The 16,595-nt window shown below is 45.8% G+C and overlaps 1 protein-coding gene across 2 annotated transcripts in view; it reads left to right on the plus strand.

Annotated features, from left to right (window-relative positions):
- LOC135375359 (uncharacterized) overlaps positions 1-16,595 on the plus strand; it is a 162,464-nt gene that overhangs the window by 69,515 nt on the left and 76,354 nt on the right. For both annotated transcript variants that reach the window (XM_064608078.1, XM_064608079.1), the window contains exon 5: positions 8,456-8,502. In XM_064608078.1, coding sequence (XP_064464148.1) covers positions 8,456-8,502 — 47 coding nt within the window. The remainder of the gene's footprint in view (positions 1-8,455; positions 8,503-16,595) is intronic.

Consider the following 16,595-nt stretch of genomic DNA (forward strand, 5'->3'; position numbering starts at 1 on the left):
ATGGTCTACAGACGCGACGGGCTGGCCGTATTCTCCCGCGTCAAAGGACTTATTGTTTGCCAAATGTCCCACGCAAGAATTTGTGATTTATGTTATGTGTGTTTATGTGTTGTGATTTACGCAAGAATTCAGTGTTGAGCACGTCGTAAGTATGACCAGCTAGCATTAACAACAACCATGCCTACAGAAACTCAAATACTGCGTATTCTGTAAGAGTATTCTGCAAGTTTAACACAATTATTGTTCAACCAGGTTTACAATACAATGTAATAAATTCATAATGAATCCAGAGACTGAGGGACACAAACTAACCACACCAGCTCTCCTGCTTCATTACTACTTTTTACTATGGTGTTGCATAAGCTTGTGGTCACCAATCACTTGCTAAGTCACCAGTAGTGGTACCTGGAAAGAGGCAAAAGCCCCAGTAGTCCCATAACATGGCCTACATTTTGCAACTCAAAAAAAGGGAAATAATTGGTACTTTTTCAAATAAGCTAATTCTTGGGCTTCTGGCGGAAATCTGCCTTCTTCGTAAAAGAAGTGTCCAATATGCCACCTGGACAGAGAGTCCTCATCTGTGCAGGCTCCACCGAGGATTTGGACCCACTTGTATGCATGTCAGGGACAAGGGCACCAGACTCAAACAGCGGAAATGTCGGCATTGAGCTCAGATAGTATGGTAACTAAAATACAGAAGACCTAATAACTGAAACACCTACACATGCGCATGACATCCGACACATGCATAATTCTTATGCATATGCAAGCACAGGATGTATTCTTTTTTACACTGGCACACAACACATCTAACAACTGTATTGGCACCAATGTTGTCAGCAAATAAGGGTTGAAGTCGCTGCGCAGGCTTTACAGGATGCCCAGAGCAAACTGAACTGGGTTGAACACAGCAGTACTTCACTGATAGGGTAGAGGTTGGTAAGGTTATTTTTCGTATTGTAAAACAAAGGACAGAGTGGTAGCAGGAACACGATCTCCTGATTTTGTAATAGGTATATGAGAAATTAAGATTACGCAGTTTGAGCCTGACGCCACTTTCCCATGTAACACCCTGAGAGGTCCTGTTTGAGAAAGTCGCCTCCAGCTACGCGCACTCGGAAAGGTCAAAGGGCCATTTTGATTAACTGTGGCATTTAATATCTTCCTTCATAAAAACGATATAAAAGATGTCCTAAGCTAATTTTGTAGTACCTATATGTGAAATTAAGATTACGGAGCTTGAGCCCCATAACTCTTTCCCTGTAGCACGCTGAGAGGTCCCGTTTGACAAAATCGCCTCCGACACGCGCACTCAAAAACGTCATATGGACATTTTCATCAACTGAGGCGGTTAATGTCTTGCGACATAAAAAGGATATCTAAAACGTCCTAGGCTGTTTTTGCAATATGGATATGTGAAAATAAGTTTACGGAGTCGGAGCCCCTTACCCCTTTCCCCTGTAGCGCCCTGATGGGTCCCGTATTACCAAATCGCTTCCGACATTAAAACGATATAAATAATATCCTAAGCTTAGTTTGTAATACGTATTTGAAATTAAGATTACGGAGTTTGAGCCCTATACCTCTTTCCCTTGTACATATCACCCTGAGGGGTCCCTGTTGAGAAAGTCGCCTCCGACACGCGCACTCGCAAGGGTCAAGTGGCCATATTCATCAAATGCGGCGCTTCCGACATAAAAACGGTATCAAAAATGTCCTGATTTTGTAATACGTATATGTGAAATTGAGATTGTCACTCACTCTCTCACTCACTCACTCTGACTCTCTCTCTCTGTCTTCCTTAATTTCACATGTACGTATTACAAAATCAGCTTAGGACTTTTTTGATATCGTTTTCTATCTATGACAATGACGCATAGATAGGGTGGCATCCGTGCGACGTTGCAGATATACATCCGTCAGCTTATTAAGGCAGTAGGGGCCCCATTCTCGTCAAAGAAATCGACCACGATTACTCTGTGTCCCGCCTCTCGTTGGTCGTGACGTGAAGAAGGCGTGAAAAACAGAAATGAATGTCATGCGCCATCAACCGTTAGTCGAACTCCTGATCCTGCAATCTTCGTGATAAATTCGATAAAGCCTGAACAGTGCAGGATCGGCTATCTATTCGTTGAGGGCTCGTGACATTCATCTCTCTTCTTCGCTGCTCATCTAACGACCAGTGACAGGCGAGACACAAGTAATCGGTGCCGATTATTGCAGGGAGAGAGCGCAACGCGTGAGCTGCTTTGTAGTAGAATTAAGGCTGCACAGGATAGCGAAGATGACTCTACAATGCTCCTGCTGTCATCGAATACGGACAACTTTCGGTGATCCTCGTCACCCTACTGTACACCGGAGAGCAGGCAAACACCTGCCGCTTCTTGACAACGGGTCAGCATCGTTGCCACAGAAGCGTAAAGCTCGTAGTGTAAAGTTGATTGCGATCCGGTTGACCTGGGATGTATTTGATATTCAGGTTAGGTCAAGTCCATGGCACTTAATCGGGTCGGTGAGAGTACAGGAGAACAAGCTAGGTAGAGAGACGAGCTGCGATATCACTTAATTCGTGACATTATTATTAAATTGCCGAACTGTTTTTATATTCCACAAACCATAACGTTTTCTTACACGCAAGGGTAGCTTATGTTCTGATACACGATGGACAATGAGGGCTGCGAACGGTTTTCCAGTTTTTGACACAACATACACTCTTCCTAGGAATGCAACCAAAATGAGCCCACTCAGAGTAGATGTCCGTGAGAATTAACTGCATGACATCGCATATTCTTTGCGATACCATCCGAATACCCAAATAGCGCTAATACAACCACTGGTCTCCTAAAAATTTGACCATATGCTGTACGTACATTGGGGATGCGACGATCCCTTTATAGCAGAGCCGAAAAGGAGAAACTCTATGCGCTGATGAAACGACACGTTCATAGCCGTTTATTCCAAAAATATAAAAAGTAAACGACGAAAAACATATCTCTGACACACAGCTTCGTCACCAAAAAGAGAACAAAACATTTCTAACATCCTCCCCCGCAATGGGTGCTCCCATTGTTTTAACTGATTTCTAAAGGAAATAGGTGCTGAACTGCACGCCTAACTGGTTCCCCCCGAGGGCGCTGAAGCAAGCCGACCGCACACGTCCGTCCCTTCCGGAAAACGTCTTCTCCACACGACATATTTTCCATGCGCTTCGTGGTGCTTTATCTTCTTTTAGTAAGACCAGATCGTCGGCCTGATGAGCACTAGATGCTGAAGAGCGTTGTCAGTGCGCATTTCTCACTTCATGTAGGTATTCGTGTTGCCATCTCCGCCAGAACCGGTCCAACAGAATCTCACGATACCGCAATGTTCTTTGTAACCGACGTCGTTCCGAGGAAGAGAAGTCAGTTGCAGGAGAGTTGGGTGGCAACCTTGTGAGCCGTATCCCGACGAGAAAATGGGAAGTTGTAAGAGGCTCTGACTCGTTTATCTCTGAGTAAGTGTAAGTGATAGGTCCGGAATTAATTGTCGCTTCAACCTGAGTTAAAAGAGTAGTAAGTCCATATAGGATTAGAGTGCTTCTTCGGAGAGCCTTCCACAGAGCCGTCTTTACAGATCGCACCATCCGCTCCCAGAAGCCGCCCCACCACCCCTTTCTACTATGAACTTCTAGTGCAGGTGGGTCTGGGACAAGTAGTTTACTGCCTCTTCACTCCGTAGTGAAGTCCATAACCTCTTGAGGTCTTTTGATGCCCGTTTAAATGTGAGGGCGTTGTCTCAGTATATCGTATGGAACACTCCCCTTCTTGTTATAAATCTCCGAAACGCCAATAAAAAAGTGGGAGTAGTTAAGTCGGTGACAATATCCAAATCAACTGCCCTCGTTACCACACGAGTGGACAGGACTATGTAGGCCTTGCTGTCGCTTGATACGCCTTTGCAGTACAGAGGTACTGCGAAATCTATGCCCACCACAACAAAAGGATGGCCCTTTGCCACCCTGTCCTTTGGAAGTGGCGCGGGGGGTTCCTCTGCTGGCTTCGCTCGCCATCTTCGACATGCCATGCACTTAGGAAACACGTTATTTACAACTTGTCTCCCTTTAATAATGTAATAAGCAGCTGGACCAGTGTGTCGCGCACACCTGAACGAAGGACGCGTTTATGTTCCTGCAGGAGTTGTTTCTTCGTCAAGCCATGTGTTTCGGCATTATAATTGTTGTTTTTTTTTTGCCGTATTTCTGTTGCTCTCTTGCAGTCTTCCACGTAGGCGTAGGTTGCCGTTGCTGTTCATATAGGGAGCTAAATTATACAGGGGCGATGCCTCGCAAATTTTACCGGCATATCTTGAGATGGGAAACCTCTTCCGGGAAGCTTTCAGGCTGAACTTGTAGAATCCAGTAATTCCCCGCCTTGTTCGGCTCTGTTGTAGAGAGAGGTCCCTGTCGCTTTGCTTCCGTACGTCTGCAGTTCACTGCAAATCGCTTGATTCATGCTGTTAGCCGAAGTACTCTTACCAGAGTGTTGAAGTCCCTGATGTGGAACAACGGTGGTGCAACTGCCTCAGGTGCCGCGAGATATAGTGTAGTACTCCTTTGATCTCTCCCTCGACTGCGTCTGTGGAAGGTTCTGGAGCTCTCGGTTCGGGTACTGGCCATGTTTCGCTGCTAGAAGATAACCATTTGGGCCCTCGCCACCAGAATTCGTCGATGATCAGTCGTTCCGGTTGCGCTCCACGCCTTATAAGATCTGTGGGGTTGTCATGTCCAGGACAGAAGCGCCATCTTGAAGGGTCACAAAGAGTCTGAATTTCTGTCACCCGGTTCGCTACAAAAGGTTTCCAAAGACTGGCGTTTCCTTTTGTCCAACGGAGAACGATATTGGAATCGCTTCAGAATCACGTGACCTCCTCTTCCAGGTGAAGCGCCCGAACCACGTACGTTGCCAATCGTGCCCCCGATAGCGCACCTTGGAGCTCTAATCGCGGTAGCGTAACGCGCTTCAATGGGGCGACTCTCGATTTGGCCGCTACTACACTCTTAAACCCGTACCTTTTATTGTAACTTTTAGAAACATGTAACTTCTATATGGACGTAGATTTCGAGATTTCTTATAGGTTACACCACTGTAACGTATATTTAGAGGTTAAAAGCGACCAAGGCATTGTCTTTACAACACGAATAGAAGTTACATATCGGAAAAAACAAAAACACCTTGTTGTAACTTACAAATGTACCCTCTACTCCGACACTGTAACTTCTAAGCGAAATCTCCAACGTTAATTTCTTTGTTAGTTTCTTATCGTTTGTTTTCCTTCTGTTTTTCAGCATAACGGCCCGTTTCAGCCTCCCATTCGAGACGACGGTTGCGAATCTACGCTGTTATTTTTTATCTGTTTCAGCGTCATCTATACGTCGCCTACATGTTATCAATGCTGTATGAACACAGATTATAAGTTCGCAGTCTGGAATACTGATAGTATGTTTCTTTCTAAAGGGTGGAAAACCATTGTCAATGCCGCAACTACCAAGATTTCCGATTTCGCTGCGTAGCCGAGCCTGGTCTAGGTCTACCCACACTGAGAGCGGTTTCCTTGAAACGCTTAACGCTCGTCGTCCGTCCATTAACAAGTGTAATCTGTTTTAATCAGTGGTTTTCCTCGCGTTTATCATAGTATCGTCAGGAACAACGGAAAAGCTAGATGTCGCTAGCAAACAAGGATATTTTCGGTGTTCTCAGGGGAAAGTGTAGTGAGTGCGAAGATTGCAAAGAATATATAACCGAAAACGAACGTCACCACCGCAGCCCTAATTCACACACTTCATACACTGGGTAAGTGTACATTTTGTGCTAGGTACGTGCGTTATTTTAATAGCAAGAGCTCTTAGCGCATGTTTGTTGTGATTATGGCAAGCGTTTTGCGGTCCTGCATATGAACGCCACTAACGCTTGCTACTTTTCTGCTCTTACTTGCATTTTGCGAGCTGCGGATATATGCATCGAGATATATAATTCGCAGCTTCCTACTTGTTGTATTCTTACGATATTCTAAGACTCAATCGCGGAGTGAACGCCTTCCCGCATTTATGCTGCTTTATAGCTTGTGCTTTGTACGGATTTGAATGGTTCCGTAAATGTTACTCTCATTGCCCAAACTTTTGTTCCCAGGATCCCATATGCAGGTTCACATACCGTCACCAGCGCAATGCAGTACCTCACAAACTCGTCCCAGAGCGCCTCCAACGCTGATAACGCAGTAAGGGAGCGTCTCCTGCGTTACTGTACACTCATATTCCTCAAGGTTGTGTGCATTTTATGTAATACTGTATTGCCATTTGCGCTCGCCTCTGCAACACGAATGTGGAATAAATTTTTTTCTGCTGCGATTCTCCATTTCGTTGGGTGTGTTCAGCTTAGCAAACATAGGTCAGTTGTTTTGACTCGCTAGCTTCCTCGCACTTTTATGCATTGCTTCTCACTTAGAAGATAGTTCTTTTTTCCACATACATGGTAAAGCGACCATGGTTTCTCCTCACATCAGAATCGCACTTGTGCACAATGTGTCACCTCTCGACAGACTTCTGTTTTTGTAATATACATATGTTCAAGATCTCCTTTTCTGCGGGTTCATTTTGGTACCTTGGTGTGTTCTGTAAATGTCTGTCCATATCCCACGCACGGGGTGTTTGTTTTTATTCGCATCACACCAGCGCTCATTTGACAGGTGGGTTACGTTAATTTTCGCAAATTAACCCATCCGTATAGTTACAAACATCTCCGACATTTCCTGACGCATGTGTCTGTAACTACGGACCGATTAATTAGCAAAAATTCACATAACCCACCTGCCAAATGAGCGCTACTCTGTTGCGAATAAAAATGAACATCCTGTATAAAAAGCCGCGCATTGGCGTACCCCTTACGGGCAGGTACTGGATTGAAGGCCGTAACCTCTAATTAGTGGGTTTCCTTGTAACTTTTATAAAAGGGGTCGCTCAGAGGGTACCTGGTAGCTTCTGAAATAGAGGGTAAAATATTGCGATTTTTTACCCTTTACTAAAGGGTACGGAGTTAAGAGTGTATCTTCACGGCTATGTTGTCGTCGCTGCTTTCGGTACGGAGGTATACGACGGCTCCGTTGGCACGAATGCTTGCATCACAGAAGCAGTGTACGGACAACATTGATGTCGGTTCATCGGGCATCAGAGCCCTCGGTACGCATATTTTGAATATGTCAGGCACCGCATTGATCCACCGTGACCATTCGACAGCAATTTCATCCGGCAAGGGATCATCCCACCTGACGCCTTGCTCCCACACCTGCTGGAAGATGTTTGCCTTGATAGTGAATGGAGCAAGCAAGCTGAATGCCTCAAATATCCTCGCAGTTGCTTGCAGCAATGACCGTTTTGTATCTCTCGTCAGTAGCAAAAATGCCTCAAGAGACTCCGCAGAAACCTGAAGAGTATCTTCCGTCGTGTCCCAACAGAGTCCAATAACTTTAACCGATTCTTGCTGGTTGGCCGCACGAAGTGGGTCTTCCTTGCTATCTCTGAATACTTCCTGCAGTTATGATGAATTCGTTGTCCACTTCCTTAAGTTCATCCCAGCCGCCGTTAGTATCTCGTTTGCCTCGTTGAAGAGACGTTCGGCTTCAGGTGGTGTAACCACACTCGTCACAAGGTCGTCCACATAGAAGCTTTCACCGAGTACCTGTGTTAGAGAAGGGTACCATGTGGACATGCTTTCAAAGTGGAAACTAAGCGTCGCTGCCATAAGAAAGCGGCTCGATGCTGCTCCGAAAGGGAATCTAGTCATCCTCCAAACTTCGATTCCTGGCAGTGGTTCGTTGCGCTTGGGTCGTGTATCATGCCACAGGAATCTGAATGCATCACGGTGAGTTTCGTCCAAACAAATTTGAAGAAATGCTTTCTCGATGTCTGCAGCGAGTGCTATACTGCTTTTCCGGAACCCGATAAGCATAGCCAGCAACTTCCATGACTGCTAGCAGGTCAAGTTTCGCTTGAAGCACACCTCTGCAGTCCGATGAAGCCGGTCTTTCCAGCGGTTGCCGTATCTCATCCATGAGCTTCGTAGCTGCCGTTCGTATCGTTCCGTGTTTCCGTTTCAGTCGGTCCATGTCTGGATATCTCTCTGTCAACTCCCTGACTTTCTCGTTGATCGGTCGTTAACGTTAACCCTTCCGGGGTTTCGGCACCAAAAATAATATAGCAGAGTCGAAAAGGAGAAACTCGATGCGCTGATGGAACGACACAAAAACATAAAAGGTAAAAGACGAAAAAACATATCTCTCACACACAACTTCGTCCTTTTTCTCACAACCCTCACTTCTTTGACATCCCCTAGAGAGTCACCAAAATGAGAGCAAAAGGTTTCTAACACCCTTGCTGAAACATGTGGTATCTTACTTTCCAACTGACGAGTGTTCTGTTTTACAGGGCTGAACACTACAGTACCGTGCCCAGCTGCGCTTGATTATCTGACTGTAAGTATTGACTTACCAGATTTTTGTTCGGAACAAGTGTCATTCGCCGAATAACCATCCATTTAAAGGGGCCGTAAACAGGTACAGAAGGTGCACATTTCTTTGTGTTATATTATTGAAACTTATGCAGTGAAAACTCCTTGCAATTACTAACGCTCAAAAACAAAAGGCGCTTGCATACGGATGAGATATTCACTGCACTCTTTCGCATTTTAGCTCCGCCCCGCGCTCTAACTTTACGTCATTTTGACGTAGCGCTTTCCTCACCAATTATGATCGAGTGTTCAGCGTATTATTTTATTTCAAATGCGGAATTGGACTAGATAAACGTGAATCCTCTTCTATTCAAAATCTAAACAGTTGCAGCCTCAAACTGAAAAAGAAATGCGTTTAATTTAGGTATCATACGCGCACTACGTTTTCTGGGCAGTAGCACGCAGCACACCACGAGCGCGAATGAATATCCGGGACTACAGTTCCGGAATCTTAGGTAGGTGCGCGACGGAACATCTTCGTCATCTTCGAATGGTTCCGACAACTGGGTTGCCGTACTTTGGTTTGAGCCACACGGGATCGCGTCACCAGCTCGCGTGGTACAGTGGATAGCGTGCTGGCCATGTCACGTCGTGACTGGGAGGAACCCGGGTTCGAATCGCGTCATGTAATAGCAGCCCATCTGTTGACGTTTGCGCCAGCCGGAGATGTTGAAGATGTCATGACGTTGAATTTCGGAACCACGGAGCGCAAAACGTCGTTTCATACAAACAAACTGAGCGCTCCGACTCACAGCTGATAACGAAGTATGTTTATTGGCTGGTAATTTGAAACGTCATGTGCGCAGTTCGGCCCTCCGATTGGACGGCAAAACGCTACGTAGCCATGTGACGTATGCGTGGTGGAGAGAGGCTCGCTGGTTACTCATCTTTGAAAGCAGTTATATGGCGTCAATGAGCTGGCAAGAGCCGAACGAAATGTATATTTGGGTATTATGATCTGCGTTGTTTCGTGGGGTATCATTATTTCAGAAATGTTTGGTGGCCTGTTTACGGCCCCTTTAAACTAGACGGAAGGTAACAGTGCATACAGAATGGATGCCTAAGAAATTAAATTACAGGCTCTCTTGAAAGCCACGAAACTTTTGTTTCGTAGTTTTGAAAAAAAAAAAATAGCACACAGAGAAGGATATGCTTGTACGAAAGGAACCTCTAGCTAGTTAAGTAGCATGTTTTAGAGATTATGAACTCGCAAAATATGCGAGCGATAGGCGCGCTCCCTGGTGCAAGGAAAAGAAGAAACCCCACACTCTCATCCTTTCAATCATTGGTCGGGTCATCTAGGATAGAGTCCTCGTCACTCGTTGGAGGACTCGGCCAGCAAGTTCGGACGAAAGCATTGCAAAAGGGTCAGGGTGGCTTCAATGTCTACAGGTCCCATGGAAGCCGGCGATGTCCCTTCCTGTTGAAGCAGTCGGGTCTGCTTTAGAGATCTAGCCCTATGGGTGGCGGTGTGAATCTCTAGAATCCCACAGATATAGCAGAGGCGCGCCAATTCTTTTGGTGTGTAAGATGCGGTGTCTACTCGGCGGGATGTCTCCCCTCGAGGGTGAGACCACGGAAAGGCTCGACTACGGAGTCCCAGGGGGTTCCCCGCAATAGAGGGGAGCGATCTTCCCATCGCCCCGTTGAAACGAAGCTGACTGTAACCACAGTAATGGTGCCGGCAAACACAGTCCATGTTGCCAAATGGTGAACCGTGTTGAAGAACCGCGGGAGGAAGAGGCTGCTTGCTGCAGCGGGCGGCCCGGGTTACGTCCACGGGTTCCGTCAGGTGGAATAGGCCTTTCGGGTCGCCTTCCACACATCCTGCTAAGGAAAGAAGGGTAAAGACGTTACCTCAAGCACTTGCGTGGGCGAAGGTTATAGCGTGTAGCCCCGGAAACCACGCCGTGGGCAATAGTTCCTTTGGCGTCGGAGGATCGCCGACCGGCCTTAGATGGACGTGAGGGAGAGCAGCCTTGGGATGCTGGATATGGGTCCGCCTCCCACCTGCCGTTGTCCGAGATGCGCTGGCTAAAGTCCTTGAGGTCTTGTACGTGGATGGAGACCGCTTCGTCTTTAACACTGCGACGCTTGAGTCTGTAAGTGACCGGTGTTAGCTGCGCGTTTACTCGGTAAAGAACGTCCCACCGATCAGCGAGGGATGCAGCAAAGCCTTTCGCTGCATCGCTAAGGGGATGTGTTCGTCTTTAAACCAGGTATCCTGCGCGGTAAGTTCCTTGCGGTCGACCATTGTTCTACTGCAGAGACTTCTCCAGTCTTGCGACCTCAAGACTCACTCATGCCAGACGAATGGCAGTATAAATCCCATCGCGAAGATCATTAGTACACTTTGCGTACGAACAACAGGGCTGTGCGTGCCGTGTTCGCAATGTGGGGGAACACAATTTGCCGTCCGAAATTCAAATAAGCCGGGATATGTCGTGCTGACATATTTTCCGTCGTAGGTGAGGCAAAGCCAAGCTCTGTAAGACTGTCTTGCTAATGTTTATGCCGTTCGGTAAAATATACCAACATCATTTTGATGTTGCGATTATGTTCGATTATGACGCGCTCAGTTATGACGCGCTGAGTTATGTTCGCCTGAGGGTGATAAGGGAACGTCCTTACCTGACGTATGCTCAACGCAGTGCAGCTATTGACAAACACTATACTTCTGGAGTATGAGGCGTTATCGGTGATGAGCTGGTCCAACAATCCAAAAAAAGAAAAAAAAAAACAGGGAAGGATAATGGACGTATTTTTGTTACCGTTGCCATTGTCGTTACTGCTGTACTTTCGTTTCCGTTATCCGTTTGTGATACCAGCTTTCATAATTTAGCTAATTTCGTTTCCATTACGTTTCCTTGACTGTTTCGCAGACTTGTGCCCGTTACCAAAAAAAGGAACTAAATAGCGTTACCCGTTACTTCAGAAAAAGTAACTAAATACGTTACTCGTTACCAACATACAAAAGTAACAGTTCCCGTTACTCACAGGTAACGAGTTACTTTTACGTTACAGCTGCATATTTAAATGAGCCAACAAACATGCCGTCACATGCCTTCAACTCTTTATTAATGAGGGATTACACTTCAGAAAAAGCTGATACTCGAAATTTGTCGTCCGTCCTTCGTGTTCCGTGTCCCTCGGCCCCTTAACTTCCTAACTGATAGTCTATATCAGTTTGCCTTGACCTTCTCTCTTTTTCCGAAGTGGGGGTGATCGGAAAATCTGAAAACACAAGAAAAAAAAACACCGGTTTTCGTGCCACCGATCACTAACGGTTCCCCAAAACAGACGAGGGGCTGCGTCATAATTAGGGCACTCAGAAGCTTAGCAAAGACAAGAAAAGGGTAGAGGTCGAAACAAGTTTTTTGTAGCGATAGCACAATTGGTGCCGATTCTTGGGAAGGAGTGATGGTCGGAGATTACGAAAACAAGAGAAAAGACAACAACACATCCAGAGAGGGACTGCAATAATACGTGGTCGTGGGTAACGGAGGTCAAATCTGCACGCATTGCGCCACATGGAGTGCCGAAATGTGCTCCCCCGCGCAGAAGAAAAGTAACGAGTAACGTCAGTAACGAGTTACCAATTTTTGTAACTGATTCCGTTACTATTACAATTTTTTTAAAAAAGTAACTGAATCGTTACTTCGTTACCAATAAAAGTAACCGAGTTAGGCACAACTCTGTGCTTCCGGTAGTGGAACGGCTGTTACACAGCTGCGGCGGGGGACAGCCCGTCCAGCTCTGTCAACACCCTGTTTTGTCCAAGTGCTGCTTCGGTGCCACACGTACACATTACACAAGCAATTGTACGTCGTTGGGATGCGCACATCTTGCAAGATCTTTAAAGAAGTGTAAGGACATGTCTTCAGTCAGTCTTCTGTCTTCAGTCACTCTGACTCCAGGAACCCAAGATGGGCTAACTTTCATCCAATGTCGCATTCGTAGTGGGACGCTCAGAGTAGCAAACAATGCTGGCATAGCCACGGTGAAATGAAGAAAGTAAACAAAAAAAAATGGTATGCCGTCATCCTAGTGCTATGGTGGAGTAGAGTGCGTGGAGTATATGTTGTGTAAGTCTCATGTCTTCGTGTCATGTAGGTAGCTATAATGACACGAGTAGGTAAGCCAGTGATGCACCCTCGATATCCAATATTGCGCTTTGTTTCCATGCTGTCGTGTAGTGTTTAGAGCATTACAGGGAATGGGGTCATCAAAATACAAAAATAAAATGAAAAGTCACTGTTTTTTTACTGTTTCCGTTTCCATCGAACAATAGGTGGCTGTGGCCTCGGGAAAAAAAAAGCTACAACAAAGTAGCTTGAGGGCATCCGGGGGCCGCACTGACACTAGGTCTGACACTAGGGAGCACTATAATTAAGGCGCAGAAGTACAGTAAAGATAAATGCACAAGAATCTAACACACAATAGCCTATGCTACATGTTCTCATTACTTTCTGTAATAGGTAGAAATATGACACAGGAAAATAGTGAAAAGAAAAATGATAAAATAAAAGCACTCAATACAGCTCACTAAGTAAAGGAAAAATCATGCAAAATTTACTGCAGTACCCATACACTTTCTGTAGTAAATAGAAACAGGAGAACAGTGAAAAGAAAAAAAATATAAAATAGAAGTACTCAATACAGCTCACTAAGTAAAAGAAAAATCACACAACATTTACTACAATTTTTTATAATCAAATTTAAGAATTAATTTAATTTATTTATTTAATTAGGAATTTAATTATATAAAAAAAAATACAATGACATCGTAACTGTTTACGCTTGCATGTTTTCAACCCGGTATAGCCGGAGACGCCTGTTAGTGATGTTTCTGAACTCCTGGTTTACAAAGATTTCCTCATGCTTGTTTAGGAGGAACGGCATCTGGTGGCGTAGCATGTGTGACCCATATTGTGTTCGGCAACGCGGTACCTTCCAGGTTTCCCTGGCACGGGTTTGAAGGGCCTTACTATTTTTCTTCAGTTGTGACATAGCGTATAGCTGACGAAGAAGTTGATCGTCAGAGAGTTTTAGCAGGGTAATGGTCCTTTAACTGATGCGATGTCTAGTCGTCGTAACAGCGGCTCTGAGTGTGCAAGGAAGGTTTTATTGGAAATAGCACGTACCGCCTTCTTTTGAATTCTAGACTATATATCCTTATTAGTTTTGGCTGTGGTTAGTTGAAATGTCATCGCACAACAGTAATATCCATTACCAGACTTCAATACCGGATGATAATTTTTGCTTCCGTTTCTGTTTCCGGTAATGGAGGACAGTGGTATACGTTTCCTTCATCGTTACCATCTCCAATTTCGGTAATATACCGTTTCTGTTTGCGTCACCGTCACCCTTCGCTGAAAAAAAAAAAAAACGCACAGCAGTCTGCCCCAGATCCGAGCTGACACCAGCTTCCGCAGCGGGTAAAGCTCAACCAACTTTGGGAAGTGATCTGTAACAACTAACATATACTGGGTACCGCTGGGACTTCTGGAATAAGGACCCATTAAGGGCAACCTCCATGGAGCGAATTTTTGCAACGAAGTTCGCGCGGCAGACTGCCACGCGCGTTCCGCCGCCAGTTGTTCGCCGGCATCAGCTCCATGGAGCGAAAAACCAGCGGACGGCGTCGGGAAGTCATGCTGTGATGTCACTGTTGCCAGGGTATAAGGTGAAAGCTTAATGAAATCAGTTGCTCGAAAAAGTGCATTTAATGTCACAAATTTTGCAACTAAATCCAACAACTGTCTGAAAAGATGCGCCCAGTAACGTAGCGAAAGGCATATTCACTACTGCGAAAGGAAAACATGTTTCTTGGCAGAGAATGCCTCACGTTCTAACGATGCAGTTGACGAAACAGCGAGCAGACGACAGCATCCAGTTGCAAGAAGAGGACGATGACGATGATTCACGAGAGCAGACGACCACGTGCAGGCGATCTGGCGTAGATTCGTAGCGGAAGAGCACTTTGATTGGTTCATCTGCAGTTGACGCTTCCGGAATCGCGGACGCTGGGCGAAAATATCTGGCATGGGCAGATCGGCGGCGGACGCTCACATTTTTGACGCGTCGCCCAGGGCGTCTGACGCTGAGCGAAGTTCGCAGCTTTTTCGCTGTACATTCGCTCCATGGAGGTTGTCCTTTACGTCACATACGACTATCTGCCAAGGTTTCTGGCTTACACTCGGTTGCAGCATGCCGGGAGGCTGCCACGCCGTTTAGACTTTTGACATCTCAGCTGCGTGTCCACCGCAACACATCCTGTCTCATGCCTGGCCAAGTCGCGATTCGACACAAGTAAGAGTAAGTCTTGCTGCCGCTACCGTGACCCGACAATGAAGAATCATGGAAGTATTTGGGGAATAACTTACGAAACTTCCTTGGAACTGTCATCCAGCGGGACCGACATCAACGTGACGTATTTATCTAAGCGAACCAGAGGGCTGCGCTGGCTGGGAGCAGTCGACCGTGTTGTTATTGTCTCCAAGTTCGTCTGCTCTGCTTTCGACACTCGCGAATAATGGGAAATTCGCTGACAATTATTTCATGTCTGGAAGCTCCGAAGTGATCATGTCAGGCGGTGCATGTTGTTACGGTCATGGTTATATGAAGACACCCACAGCTAACCCAGAGGTGAAAGATGAAAGTCACTGAAAAGGTTAGCCAGCTGTAGGACTCGAACCTACATCTTCTGGATTACCGGTCCAGGGCTCTATCAATTGAGCTAAGCTAACACGCCTGCTCAGCGACTTCCAGGGTGCGTCATCTGAAGGGACAAACCAGTCACTCTCAGTCTCTCTCTCTCTCTCTCTCTCTCTCTCTCTCACTCATCCTCCTTTCACTCTTACATTTTTGCACACTCATACACACATTCATACGACAGGGATCCACGCAAGCGGCAAATGTTGAACATGAGAAAACTGATGTTCCGAGGCTGGAACAACATAGAAGGGACCTTGTATATGATTGTCCCTTCTATGTTGTTCCAGCCTCAGGACATCAGTTCTCTCATAACCCAGAGGTGTTTCACGAGCCGAGGGACCGCGAGACGAAGCGAAAGCGAGAAGATGCAATTTCCTGTGCAAACCCTGACCTACGAGAAAAACTACGCGTCTGTTATTCGCGTTTTCCGGACGACGTCTACAGGTCCACTGACATTACGCGAATGCGCGTAGGAATTCCAGTAAAGAGGAAAGCGTTTGAGTTGACGCCGCGCCGATATCCACTGAACAAAGGCAACTACTCAACATGCCATTGCCCGCGGTAAGTGACATTTCTTTCGCAGCCGCAATGGGCTATAATGATTTGAAGATATGGTGCTACGACGATGCTTTCACGAAATTCGTGTGTTCCAGCTAGGATGCACGGCCCGTCGTAAAACAATAAAATGAGCAGGGGTCAGCCACAAACCATGCGAGAAAGATATACAGGGTGTCCACGCTAAGCGTGAACATATTTTTTAAAAATATATATTACACTTTTTCCAAGATGAAATCAATTGGAAAATATAGCATATGCTAAAGGGCACTCCCTAGCAGGGCATTAGCAAAGTCCAAAGGCAATGTCTTAATTAACTTTCATTAATTAACTTTTTAATTATAAGAGCTACAAAGTTGTCCCAATGAGAACATCTGTTCCTTTCGGTCACCTGATATCGTAGCCGTTGTCAGAACAAAAATCCGTTCGATAGATCGCCCGCAAAAATTACTGAAGGAACGCCATTTTTTTCTGTATTTTGTTCTGTATTTTCTTCGCTTCTTAGAAGACGCGTCTTTCTTTCACCCCCAATATGAGAGGGAGAAAGAGCACACTATCGCCTCTCGCATCCTGGAAAAAGATTAAAAGGAAACAGAAAATGCAACCCAAGATAAGGCCAGTTCCGAGTCACCCGATACATTTGTTTTTGTTTTGTTTCCGCATGTTAAAGCTCATCTTCGACGCATGAGGCACTCTGCTCCTTCCCCCTCTCCCGTTGGGGATGAAGGAAATACGCGTCTTCTAAGAAGCGCAATGAACAAAATAAAGAAAAGAATGGCGTTCCTT

Source organism: Ornithodoros turicata, unplaced genomic scaffold (genome assembly GCF_037126465.1).
Source record: "Ornithodoros turicata isolate Travis unplaced genomic scaffold, ASM3712646v1 ctg00000857.1, whole genome shotgun sequence".
NCBI lineage: Eukaryota > Metazoa > Arthropoda > Arachnida > Ixodida > Argasidae > Ornithodoros > Ornithodoros turicata.